Source organism: Pan paniscus, chromosome 1 (genome assembly GCF_029289425.2).
Source record: "Pan paniscus chromosome 1, NHGRI_mPanPan1-v2.0_pri, whole genome shotgun sequence".
Taxonomy (NCBI): Eukaryota; Metazoa; Chordata; class Mammalia; order Primates; family Hominidae; genus Pan; species Pan paniscus.
In genome coordinates, this window is record NC_073249.2 from 170,097,853 (window position 1) to 170,111,320 (window position 13,468).

The following is a 13,468-nucleotide window of genomic DNA, read 5'->3' on the forward strand; positions in this document are numbered from 1 at the left end:
CAACAGCTGAAAACCGTTTGGTGGTTAACCATCACTTTCAGAATGAAGTCAGAACTGCTTAGGAAGACATAAAATTTATTCATAATCCAGCCCCTGGCAACCTCTTAGCCTCGGCTGTTCTTCCTGCTTACCCACTATTCCTGTGTTCCATCCATACTGTACTACTTGGAGTTCCTTAGACTGGATATGCTGTCCAGCATTTCCAAACCTTCACATTTGTTCCAACTTCATCAATTCATTCAACAAATATTTATTGAACATGTCCTTTGCGCAAGGCACTGTGCTAGGTGTTGGGTATAGAGCAGTGAACAAAAGAGATATAATTCCTACTCCTGTGGGCTTAGAGTGACTAAATCAATAAACAAATGAAAAAATAAGTCTATAATTACACATTGGAATTTGGTTGCTTTGAAACAGGATTTTTTGAAAGAGAGTGGATATAGGGTGTGTGATGGTAGGGGTTTTAAAGTATGGATAGCAGTGGAAAGCCTCTTCAAGAAGGTGATAATTTAAGAAGAAAAGAATAGTTCTACCTGTAACACACTTTGCCATGTTTTTTGCCTGGCTATTTTATCCCTCGTTATTTAAAATTGAATTCAGATTTCACTTTTTCTAAGAAGCCCTGTCTAACTTTATCTATTTAAGTTAGGTACTCCCTTTTTTATCAAGATATTTTTCTCAGAATTGTAATGGTCTGTTTTCTTGACTTTCTCATCTGCTAGACTGGGAACTCTTTGAGGTAGGGACTGTGGCTTTCATATCTGTATCAGGTGCCTGATACCAAAACATAATTTGATAAATTAGTTAACAAAGAAGGACCTGCTATAAAAATGTGCAAGATAACCTGGAAGCTCAGAATAGGTATGCATTACTGTTATTTAGGCGATCAAAAATCTTTGTGCCAAGCTGAAACAGGAAAGACAGGTAACGTTTTGACAGGTGAAGACTGGGAGCAAAAGAAGATGAGAGAAAAGGGAGGGGTAAGAGGGGGAGTAGACAACTGTAAATGGAAAACACTTGTGTTTGGGAAGTTGTGTTGGACCATAAGGCATATATGATCAGGAAAGTGGTGTTACAAACAGGAGATGTAATTTGGCATAAGATGGAAGAGAACCCTGAAATATCAAGTTAGGATAAGGAATAAATTCTTTTTCTCTTTTGTTTGAGATGGGGTCTTACTATGTTGCCCAGGTTGAAATGCAGTGGCTATTCACAGGCGTGATCATAGCACACTGCACTTTGACCTCCTGTCTCAAGCAATCCTCTCACTTCAGCCTCCAAGTAGCTGGAACTACAAGTGCATACCACTGAATCTGGATAAATTCTTTTTCTTAAAAAATCATTTGTAAAAATCAAAAGAAAACAAAAAGTTGTAAAGCATGGTAAAACATGGTAAAATGAATTGCCCTGAACCTATCATTCGACTTAAGAACTAGAACATAACCAATACCTTGGCCTCTTTCCCTTGTATACATCATGTATCCTTTCCCTCAAAGTAACTGTTCTCATAAATTTGGTGTTTTCATTTCCTTGTTCAAAATAAAAATAGTTTTAACAAACATATGATACAAATATTGTTTCATTTGGGATTTGAACATTATGAAAATGAGACACTGTATACAGAGTTCTATAACTTTTTTTATTCAAATCTAATCTTTCATTTTTCCTTTCATTTTAATGTTCTATAGTATTCCATTGTATGTGTATACCATAATTCATTTATCCATTCGATTGTTGATAAGTATTGGGGTAGATCCTAATTTGGGGCCCTTACAAATAATACTGCCACAGATATTCTTACGGCTCCTGTGAATGTGTGCAGGAATTTTTCTAGAAGATATACTTAGAAGGGGAAAAAATGCAAATTATAGGGAATGCAAATTCATAAGAAAATGCCAACTTGTTTTCCAAAGTGGTCATACCACTATGATCATCCATTTCATTCTCTCTGCTCATCCATTTCCTCCCTTGTACTGTAAAACTTTGAGTGATCAGTTTAAAGGATTGTTGCAATACTTACTTTGAAAACCAAATGAGTTAACATATGTAAGATGCTTAGCATAAGACCTGACACATACATGCTAAAAAGTACTAGTTCCTCCTATAATAAATACCTTCTCCCTTCCCTGCATTCTCTTTTGCCTGGAATCACTAATGTTACATGCTAGTTGGCTTAGCCTTGTTTCACAATGGAGTTCAGTTACATTGTTCACATTTTAGAGGCAAAAAACAAAACAAAACAAAACAAAACTGAGGCTCATAAAGGAGATGAAATATGATTATAAGCAGGCTGATCTCTTGCATCTGGATTCAAATTTGGATTACCACACATCAGGGGTCAGCAAACTATGGCCTGAGGACCAAATATGGCCTGCCACTTGTTTCTGTGTATAAAGTTGCAACAGTAGAGTTGAAGAGCTGCCATAGAGATAATATGGCCTGCAAAGCCTAAAATATTTATTATACGGCCTTTCCATGGATTATCAAAATATATTTCTAGATGACTTTTTAATTTTTTGAAAAACATAATTGCCCATGAAGTGTTGATGGTTCCATGAATATATAATTCAGTCTTAATTTACTTGCTCAAAATATATTTCTCCTCAGAGATGAAGATAAACTGAAAATGTGGAAGCCCAAGTTTCTGACACCAAAGGAAAAAAAAGAGAAAAATGGTGCTGAAGAATCAGAAAGGTGGGAACACAGAGGCACTTCTATTATAGCTTATCTGCTGCAATTTATACCTCTTACTAGCTGTGTGGCCTCAGATAAGTAATGAAATTTGATTCTCAGCTGTTTCATCTACAAGATGAGAATAACAACACCTACATCATGGTACAGTTGAGAGGATTAAAAGGGACAAAGAATATAAAAATATTAAGTGTCATACCCATGTATCTTCATCATCTTCCTCTCTACTTTTGGTGGATAGGAAGTGAGAGATTTCAAGTAAGCCATTTTCAAACAATGACAAATTTCCAGTTTTCTTTTAGGTGTAAGAACTTCCCTCTCTAAGATATAATGTAAATAAAACACTAATTAGAACTTAAATATAACTTTGAGGAAAAAAAAGTTAGGTATCATATAGTAAGACTAATTTCCCTAAAATATAATTCTAGTTATGACTACAATTAGTGTTAGAATTTTACAAGAAAATGTTTTACTGAGTCAAGATCTAACCTGCATTCATGTAATTAAATTTCCCAAGTGGTTGTGAGAGGATGTTTTTACTGAGGCAGGTGGTTACTTACTGCTCTCTGATCCCATCTTCTCAATTGCTAGGACATGGGGCAGGATATGAGGTACTTTCTCTACAAATGACTTGGGGAAATATTTGCTTAAATAGTCACTGACATGTGAACATTGTGTAGTCTGTCTGCTCTGGGAAACCTGTTAGAAAAGTCCTACTGGGGTGCACCAAAGGAAACCAGACATTAGTGTCTGAGATTCAGAGGATGGCATTGGATGGCCCTTCTCGTAAGTTTATTTCTTTAAGTTTAGACTTGATGTAATTTATTTTTCTCAGGCTGGAAAGATGTATTAACAGACTAGAAAAGCAGCTTTCTATCTTAAACTTCATACTTTTACATACATTTGCACAGCATAACAAAACAGAATTCCAAGAGATGAACTATTAGTAACATTTTTGATCTGCCCCCCAAAAAGCTTTTTCGTATGTTGATAACTACAAATAAGTCTTCTTAGGAAACAATTTTCCAGTGCCTTTTTATTTTTTTACAACAGAGTGATATAACAGTATAATTGTATTCTGAACCAAGTAAATTAGAAAACGTTACTGTAAGGCTAGTTATTTCTGTATCAATTTCTGTATCATTTTAAAAATGATTTCTACCATAATGTATTCTACCAGTAAGTAAGAAGTATTAGTTCAACCCTTTTATTATTCTTTTATCAATCAAAGATGATGGCAAGTTTAAAGAAAAGTTGGGTAAGGGTATCTGTCTTAGTCTGTTTGTGTTGCTATAAAGGAACACCTGAGGCTGGGTAATTTATAAAGAAAAGAGGTTTATTTAGTTCATGGTTCTGTAGACTGTACAAGAAGCATGACATTGGCATCTGCTTCGGTGAAGGCCTCAGGCTGCTTCTACTCATGGCAGAAGGTGAAGGAGAATGTGCAGACATCACATGGCTATAAAGGAAGAGAGACAGACAAGTGAGGTGCCAGGCTCATTTTAACAAATGAGATGCCATGCTCTAGGAAACTGTGAAAGTGGTAACTCACTCATTACCAAGAGGACAGTAGCAAGCCATTCATGAGGGAGACAACCCCATGACCCAAACATCTCCCATTAGGCCCCACCTCCAACATTAGGGACCAAATGTCAACATGAGGTTTGGAGGAGTCAAATATCCAAACCATAGCAGTATCCCACGTATAACAGCATGAAAAGGATAACCCGCTTTCTAAGATGACCCAAGTAGACATTGTAATGTGTAGGGAAATGGGCAGCTGATGAAGCTGGAAAGATGATCAGGCCAGATTATAAAATGCTAATGAATTTAGACTTTATCCTATTGGCAATAGAGAGAAATTGAAAGGTTTTAAGCAAGAGAGTGACATAACTAAATTTTAGAAAAATGACTCTGCAGGCAGATACGCCAATGAATTTGAGGAAGGAGAGGTAAGACGAAGATGGCATCTCAGGCAATAAGTAGTGATAATCTGAAATATGGCAGTGGCTGTAATCTTGGAAATAAATAAATGTAGGGGACACTTAGGAATAAGACTAACAGGACTTGGTTGACTTTTTTACTTCTGTCAATACATTAAACTGCTAAAAAGAAGAACCCAATCTCACGTGAAGAGCAAGAGGGAGGACTAAGTATAATCAGCTTCTTCTGTAGGGTTATTTATTTTTAAGTGCTGAAATTCTCACACGTTTTGTGGCATCTTTCTTTATTTTCTTAATGGTATTCATCCTCCAAAACATTCAGCAAACTGGAGAGCTCTTCGATTGAACCATGTAGACTTGTGATCCCCAATTAGGTTTAACAACTTAGAAAACCACACAAAGTAAGCTGCTTACTTATTCTTACTGGTTTCCATTAAATAGTCTGAAGGTGAATGGGAACATTTATAAATTTCCTAAACCTAAAAAAAAAAAGTTATATCTCTAAGTCTCATTCAGACAAGTTTCTTGTTTACCTTCATTTGTTTAACCAATGTGATTTTATCCCATTATTATCTTGCCATCAAAAATATTTTTTTAATTGTAGGGAAAAGCAATTGACATTACCCTGATCAGTTGTTTGACAATTTGCTCTAATGGAAATATATGTGTGTATTTGTATTATGAACCTACATACGTGTGTGTACATATACACAAATACAGATGCATGACTTTGTGTATTATTTTATATAAAATTATGATCACAAAAAATTATACCTGAATTTATCCTGAAATGAAGTGACTTTGTAGGCTCAGAAACTTAAAAAGTTTTATTATAGTACGTTTTACCCTACCTGCACATTTCTCGCTAGTTTCTCTCCTAGAAATTTCTTCAAAACCAAGAAGCAAAACTTAGAAAAGAACAGAATGAAAAGAGAAGAAAAACTATTTAGAGAAAGGTTTAAGGTACGTTCTCTTCTGAAGGTAAAAATTAGCAATATTAACAGCTAGGAGCTTTCATTTAAAAAAAAATCTGTAAGTATGCTGTGCCTCTGCCTCTCTGAGATACAGACATGATCTTTGACACAAAAAGCCAGCATTTCATTCCTATTTTTTCCTGGTACATTTCTATATTGTTATGTCTGTCCATGCTATTCCTTCTTCCTGGAAAAACTCCTAAGTTCTTCTTGAAGGCTCTGTTCAAATGTCACCCACTCCTCCCTAACTCGTCCAGGTTAAGTTACTCCTTCAGCACATTTTATATATCTATTTTACACGTCTTTTGTAACACTGATTAGTTGTATTAAAGCATTTGTGTGTGTGTGCGTGTGTGTGTGTGTGTGTGTGTGTGTCTGTGAATCTTTAATTAATCTCTTGAGTCCTTTTTGAGAAAGAAACCCTGTCTCATTCAAGTTTGTTCCCCAGGGCCTGACATAAAACTGTAAGCACAGTGTTTGGTAAATGAATGCCTAAATAAACAAGCAAATGAATGACAAAATGAACAAATGAATGATGCAGCATCCGAAGCTCTCTGCCTTCTTATTCTGTTATTAAGAGTCCATGGGACATTTTTTCATTATTCTAAAGCTCAAACTTCCCTGATTTCATATATTGTCAAAGTGAGGATTATTAACTATGAAACATACTGAGCACCTTCCATGTGCTAGACACTGGACTGAGAGAGACAAAGTGTGCATCCTCCTCATAGTCACTATGCTGCCTAAAATTTTTCAAAAATTCCCCCTTGCAAAATGGTTAAAGTTTAGGCTTCTTAACATGGCATAGAAAGCTCTTTATGTCCTGACCTTTGCATATCTTCCTGGCTTTATCTCTTGCCACTCTTTGCCTTGCACTTTCTGCTTTGGCAACAAACTGCTCATAGTTCTGTCCCTTGAATGAACCTCCACCTCTATCTTTGTCTTGCTATTTCATCCCTCTAAGTGCTTCCTTGGTCTATTCCAACTCTCTGGTACACCTTTGCACTTTTCTGTATCTGACTAGCTCTTGTTCATTTATCAAGACCCAGTTGAGGCATCTCCTCTTATCCGGGAAGACTTGCCCAAATCTTCTAATTAAATAAATTACTCTTCTTCCGTTTACCTATATACTTCAGCAATCTCTAGCTTATCACACATTAAAGTAATTGGAATTACATGTTCATCATATTAAAATATGAGCTCCTAGAGGACAATGGTTATTTTATTTATGTTTATATCCATGTGCAGAGCAGAATAAGGCTGCTTAGCATTTTGTAAACATGCATAAAATATTTTTTGAGATGAACTAAAATAGGAATGTACACAAATCTCTCATCACTGATAATTCCTGTTTGAACCAAAGCTGATTGGGGTTACTATATCTAGAAATTGTGATATGTTATTATCTACTGCAACCCTGATGTTATTTGATTAATTGAAAAACAACAGTGAGGCAATTACTTGTTGAAAAGACGCTTATATTCCATCCAATCCTTTTTTCCATCTCTGTGTGTTTTTTATTGTTTCATGTGTGAAAGATATTCCATTTCCTGTATATGTGTATAATTCCATTCTTATTACCTGTAGTGGGTTTCCTTGATAGGCCATTTCAATAATTTTTATCCAGCTCAAATCATAAAACGTTGGATAGCTCACTTGTGCCAGGCACTGAGGGTACAAAGATGAATAAGACTGTCTACTATTTTCATTTGATAAGACAGTATGTTATTAAATTCTATAATAGGAATAGATATAAAGTATAGTTAAGACAGTAAATTATATATGGCAGTCATAACAGTCTTCATGTGAAGTGGTTAAGAGACATAAGAGTATTTCAAGTAAACAGCATGTATTCAAGGATTGTCATGTAGCTTGATGCAGCTTCAGTAAAGGGGACAAAGATAGAGGGATGGGGAATGACAGTATGCAACGGACCCCGAATGTCGAGCTAAGCAGTGTGGATCTCATCCTGAAAGCAATAAGGAGTTTTTAGAACTTTGTAAATAGAAGGGTGACCAATTAGATTTGTATTTTAAGAAATCACTATGAATTCACAGTGAGCAATGGCCTGTAAAGGATAAAAAAGCCAGTAAGGAAGCGATTACTTTGTTAAGTAAAGGAAAAATCTATCTTGTATTTCTGATCTCATTTGGTATAGGTTGATCTTGTAATTTATGATCCAAACACAGGACACTTCTAAGAGTGGAAGGAGGCACTCTTAATCATAATAATAAATAGTTATAGATAGATGCATTAGTTATAAACAGACAATACCCTGGGCAAAAGGAGATATTTGGTCACACTAATTTGGAGAAGTAGGTACATGTAATCTAAGCTGTGTATTCTGGAACTATTTATTTGTGGTCAACAGATTTCAGTGCATTAGAAAGTGATGTGCTGAAGATGTATAGGTCAGTTTGTCAGGAAAAGATTCCCAAGGTCAGGAATTGAATTTCTCAGGAGTTTCTAACAAAATGCCTGCCTTCCTGTGAATACAAAAGGAGACTGGGAATTGCCCCCAACTGGATACAGTCAATTCCTACTACTTTAAAATAACATGTAGTATAGCTATATATAAGAACACATAAGCTCACACAGAGAAAAAGCATGGAAAGAGTGTCATCTAGAAATGATAGGTATGTAAGAATATTATAAGCTTTAAGGCACTACACAGAGGTTTTAGTAATGGAACAGTTAACTACCATCTATGGTGCTTAATTCATACCTATGCTACCACCTCATCCAGCAGGGCTCATTCTAGTACAATTAAATAACGGTTGTGCAAACACTGGGGTCTGTCTGGGGATAGGGTGCGGGGAGGGAGAGTATTAGGAAGGATGGCTAATGCATGCTGGGCTTAATACCTAGGTGATGGGTTGACAGGTGCAGTAAACCACTATGGCACACATTTACCTATGTAACAAACCTGCACATCCTGCACATGTACCCCATACCTAAAAAGAATAATTTTAAAAAAAGATTTGAGAGAAAAAATAATAATAATGGTTGTGAAAACACTTTGAAAGTATAATCATACCAAACAAATGTGAGATTGCACCATTTTACTATTATTTTCTTAAACGACTTTCCATTAACTGCATACTTTCCTATTTTCTCTTCCCATATGTGTTATTTAACTAGTCAATAGTATCTTGAGTTAATTTTGAAGTTACTATACTATATCCTCCATTAATTTTGTTATGAAAAATAACAACTATGCAAGAATGGTCTGATTAGTAATTTCTCATTTCAGTATGACAAAGAGATTATTGTCATCAACACAGCAGTGGCCTGTTCCAATAATTCAAGAAATGGAATATTTGATTTGCCAATAAGTCCTGGAGAAGAATTGGAAGTCATTGATACCGCTGAACAAAATCTAGTGATATGTCGTAATTCTAAAGGCAAATGTAAGTTTATTTGCTTATCTTTCATAACATTTCATTCTTTTTAAAAAATCTTAAAATGCTTTAAAAAAACATTTTCTCTATAACTTTCAAATTAACAGTGACTTTTGTTTCTATTAGATGGATATGTGCTCATTGAACATCTAGATTTCAAGTAAGCTGTTTGATTTTATACTTTAAATCATGAGTTCCTAATACATTGTTGTATACATTAGTCTCAAGAGAAGACTACTGAATTTATTGAAATTCAGGATAAGTTTTAAAAATTAGACATGCAGTGCCCTATTCTATAAGGATTATGTTGGAAGAGACTTTATTATTGTCTCTCCTGAGTATGCTATCAAACTTCTCTACACAGCTTTATAAACATTTTAAAAGAACACAAACATATTAAACTAGATCAGAAATTCCCTAGAAATCTCCCACTCAACTGTTTCATTGTCCTATATTTTAAAATGTTTGCATATTTTTATTTTTTCTCAGGCATCAAAGTTGGTCACCTTAGAAAGATCAAGATCAAATGCTATGGACTGCACAAGGGAGAACTAGTCCTAAGATCCTAGTCCTGCGTTACATCAGTTTCAGTTTACATGTCAAAATTTTGAGATGGTGGAATCTGTGGAAACTTTCGTTCTGAACTTAAAAGAGAAAAATAAAAACAAATCCTCAACATTTAGATGTTGGTTCTACTCCTAAAAGGTTATCTTTCAATGTCTATTTCAGTATCTACTTCACTGCCAGTTCAAGAGAATGTGAAACAGTATGTGTTAGCATTTGAGCACTTATTTAATGAGCCATATCCAAAGTTAGAAATCATGCCTTATGGCACCTAGTCAGTTGTGCAGATGGTTAGTTTGCTTCTAATATTAGTACATGAGCATTTGTAATAATTTCTAGATGTGCATTCAAGCTTGGTATAATTTAATTCTGAACAGTAAACAGTGTAACCAAGGTCTTTTAAATACTCAAGTTTAAGGTATAATCTTAATTATGGCTCAGTCTTTAAACAAGTATAAATGTCCTTTTACTTTATCACAAAAATAAACTCATATGAATACTGTTCCACATTTGTTTCTTTTGGGAATAGTTTGCAGAAAAATAATTTATTCCTAAATTCACCCATCATTTTAAGAAGTGCCCAAATATATTTAACAAAATAATATATATGCTGTATTACTTTAAAACATCTTTTTGTCCAAAATAAGAACAATTGTCATTATTTTGTCTATGCCCAAATAACTATTCAAATAATAGCATTCATATGTACTTTCATTTATATGGAATTAAATAAAAATTTCAAAGCTGACATCTATTCTGTTTTTTAAATGAAGTGCACTGCATGTCAATAAGAGAAATAAATTCTACATATGCATTTAACAGTTTCAAATTTTTGAAAGTGGCTTTTTCGGCGCTGAAAAACTGAAGAATTTCACTCAGTTCTTTAAGCAGGGTTATTCTGGCCTTCACAAGTGTGATGGAATTTGTTTCCATGGCCTTGTTCTTTATATTGAGGCCATTTTTTTTAAGCTTCTAGGTTCTTTTATCTTCCTTTTCATGTTCCAAATGACATTTGTCAATAAAGGCCAAGCTTATTCTAAAAGACAGGAATCAAAGATATTCAAAAAGTTCAGAGTTTAGAGAAGGAAATCTGTAGAGATTATTACAAATAACATAATTAAACAAGATATGAATGGAACAGCTAAAGGATTAAAAAATATTTTACAGAGAAGGTAACACTGAAGCTTCGTCTTTCTTTAAATATGTTTGTTTATTTATTAGACAAGGCACAGAGATGGAAGAGCCATGCTCTGTCTGGTGATTGATTGATTATGAAGAAATTCAAAGTAAATGGAGTGTAGAATGTCTGGTGGGGAATGGCAAGAGCTGTTTGTTTGGAATGCGGTAAGGTGGGGCTAGAATGTGACAGACTTCACTTGTACCTTTTCCTTTAGAGAGTAAGGAGTCATTTAAGGGTTAAGCAGGAAGAAAATGCCAGTTATTTGGGGGACAGGAAGAAAATGCCAACTATTTGGGGGATGGGAAGCAATCACCAATATGGATAATAGAGGAGAGATTAATCGTTTTTGCAATATTCTAGGCAAAAGGGCATTACAGCTTAAGACAGCAGCAACAGAAATATATGGTATAGGAGCCCCATTAGAGATATTACAGAGGTAAAACAGAATGTCTTGGTGACTAATTAGATGTAGCGATGACAGAGAAGGAGAATTAGGGAATGGCTTTGAGACTTCTTTTCTGGGAGATGAAATTAAGGCTGGTACCAAAGATTGGAAATTTATTTCTGCTTAGACTAGAGACCAAACTCTGTTTGGACCCCCTGAACTAAATCTACTACCCAGTGAGAGGCAATTGCAGCCCTCTCCTGCTCTCCAGGACAATAATTGTTAGAGTAGGCATTGTAGAAGACAAGGCTAAGTATGGTCTGTGGGCAAGAAGAGTATATGACTACGTTGAGCAGAAATCTTTCATGCAGTAATCCTGTCCAACAGAGAATCATATACCATACATCACTCTTGCCACTTCACCAAGCCATTAAGCCTTTTAAATCTTGGAGTGACAGTGGGACTAAATTTGAATTCAGATAAGTTTGTCCCCTGCACTTTCCGCCTCATTGTTCTAATTTTCCGCCTCATTGTTCCGCCCCTTGTTCTAATTTGACTCACTCAGCTCTTTGCATCTCAATTTCCTCATTATTAAAACAGGGCTAGGCCGGGCGCAGTGGCTCACGCCTGTAATCCCAGTACTTTGGGAGGCTGAGGTGGGCGGATCACTTGAGGTCAGGAGTTCGATACCACCCTGGCCGATATGATGAAACTGTCTCCACTAAAAATACAAAAATTAGCTGGGTGTGCTGGTGCACGCCTGTAATTCCAGCTACTCAGAAGGCTGAGACAGGAGAATCACTTGAACCTGGGAGGCGGAGGTTGCAGTGAGCTGAAATCACGCCACTGCACTCCAGACTGGGTGACAGAGCAAGACTCCGTCTAAAAAAAAGATAAATAATAATTTAAAAAAAAACAGAGCTAATAACTCTCATCTCGTCTACTTCAAAGGGTAGTTGTTATGCTATAATGTAATAATATAAAAGTAGTCTAAAATCCTGAATACACACTACTGTATAAGTGGTGTCATTTTTGTACCTGGCTTTTTCTGAAGTTGGAGATGCTGAAAACAAAAATACATTTTTAAAATTCAAATTGTAAGACTTGAAAGAATGGCTGTTAAGTAATTTTTTTGCATAGACAGAAAAATGTTCAGGGTTAAAAGCCTATTAAATATGGTATACTAAAGTATAAACTATTTTGTCTAATATAAACTAGTACCTAACTATTATTTATTGATATGGTATAGGTTTTTAGAAAAAATGATTGTTTTTCTATCCTTTCTATCCATACTTAATGCAGTTATGTTTCTATTTCACTAATATCAGCCACATTTCCTCCATTCTTGGATTCAAAGCATCAAAACTATATTTTTCACATTATTAATCTGCAAGGTTTCAAAATGTAAACACCGTAACTAAGACTTCAGTAATATTCTAAGCAGATGTCATCTGTCTCCAAGAAACCCTAATTGAGCATAAAGCTTCAATGGAAAGACTAAGTTTACCTTTTATTTTCAATTTTGTATAAAAATATAGTAAAGATAATGGCATCATCAGATAAAAGGCAGCATACTAAAGCACTTTACTGTAACAGAGGCTTAACACTGGCCTACTCATAAACTCACTGACATATAGGCCAGGCCCTCCAGCAACCTTAAGATGTCCCAAGACCTCCCTTCCCGCTTCTGAGTTTCTCTGTGATATACTCACTCTTCTAAGATGTCATAGCAACCTTCTTGACCAGGCCCTCTCCTGCAAATCTTCAAAACTTTTAAAAGGTATATTCTAGGGGGAAGAAATGGAAGAGGAAAAATATGAACATACAATAACAAAACTAAGAAGTGGCTGCCTCTTATTATGGGTGAGATTTTTCTGATTCTTTAAATTTCCTTCACTTTTCAAATTTCCTATAGGAAGCATCTATTATCTATGCAATTTAGGAAATAAAAAATATTTTCACTAATAAAAACAAATCCATTCTTTTCCTTCAAGTTTAGAAAAAGCAAATTGAAATCTTTACCTGTATATCCTGATTTTAATATGCTTGCATTTTTCTTTTTCATGAGGGCTAAAGTATGCTTTTCAAAAAGCACATAGTCCAGGTGGGCCCAACTTAATCACATAAGCCCTTAAAATTTGAAAAGGAAGGCAGTAAAGTCAGTCTCAGCAAGTCAGAAACATGTAGTTGAAGAGAAGGAAGAAGAGATCCAACCCATAAGCCACTTGTTGCTGGTTTTGAAGATGAAGGGAGCCATGGGCCAAGGGATGATGGCCTCTAGAAGCTTTAAATGATTCCTAGCCAACAGCCAAAAAGGCAACAGGGACCTC

The 13,468-nt window shown here is 35.3% G+C and overlaps 1 protein-coding gene across 1 annotated transcript in view; it reads left to right on the forward strand.

Annotated features, from left to right (window-relative positions):
- Positions 1-10,402, forward strand: part of FYB2 (FYN binding protein 2) — a 109,350-nt gene extending 98,948 nt beyond the window's left edge. Inside the window, exons 16-20 of the mRNA XM_034952930.4 lie at positions 2,608-2,694; positions 5,504-5,597; positions 8,862-9,018; positions 9,136-9,169; positions 9,499-10,402. Of these exons, the coding sequence (XP_034808821.3) occupies positions 2,608-2,694; positions 5,504-5,597; positions 8,862-9,018; positions 9,136-9,169; positions 9,499-9,520 (394 nt within the window). The 3' untranslated portion in view covers positions 9,521-10,402. The remainder of the gene's footprint in view (positions 1-2,607; positions 2,695-5,503; positions 5,598-8,861; positions 9,019-9,135; positions 9,170-9,498) is intronic.
- Positions 10,403-13,468: the final 3,066 nt, after the last annotated feature.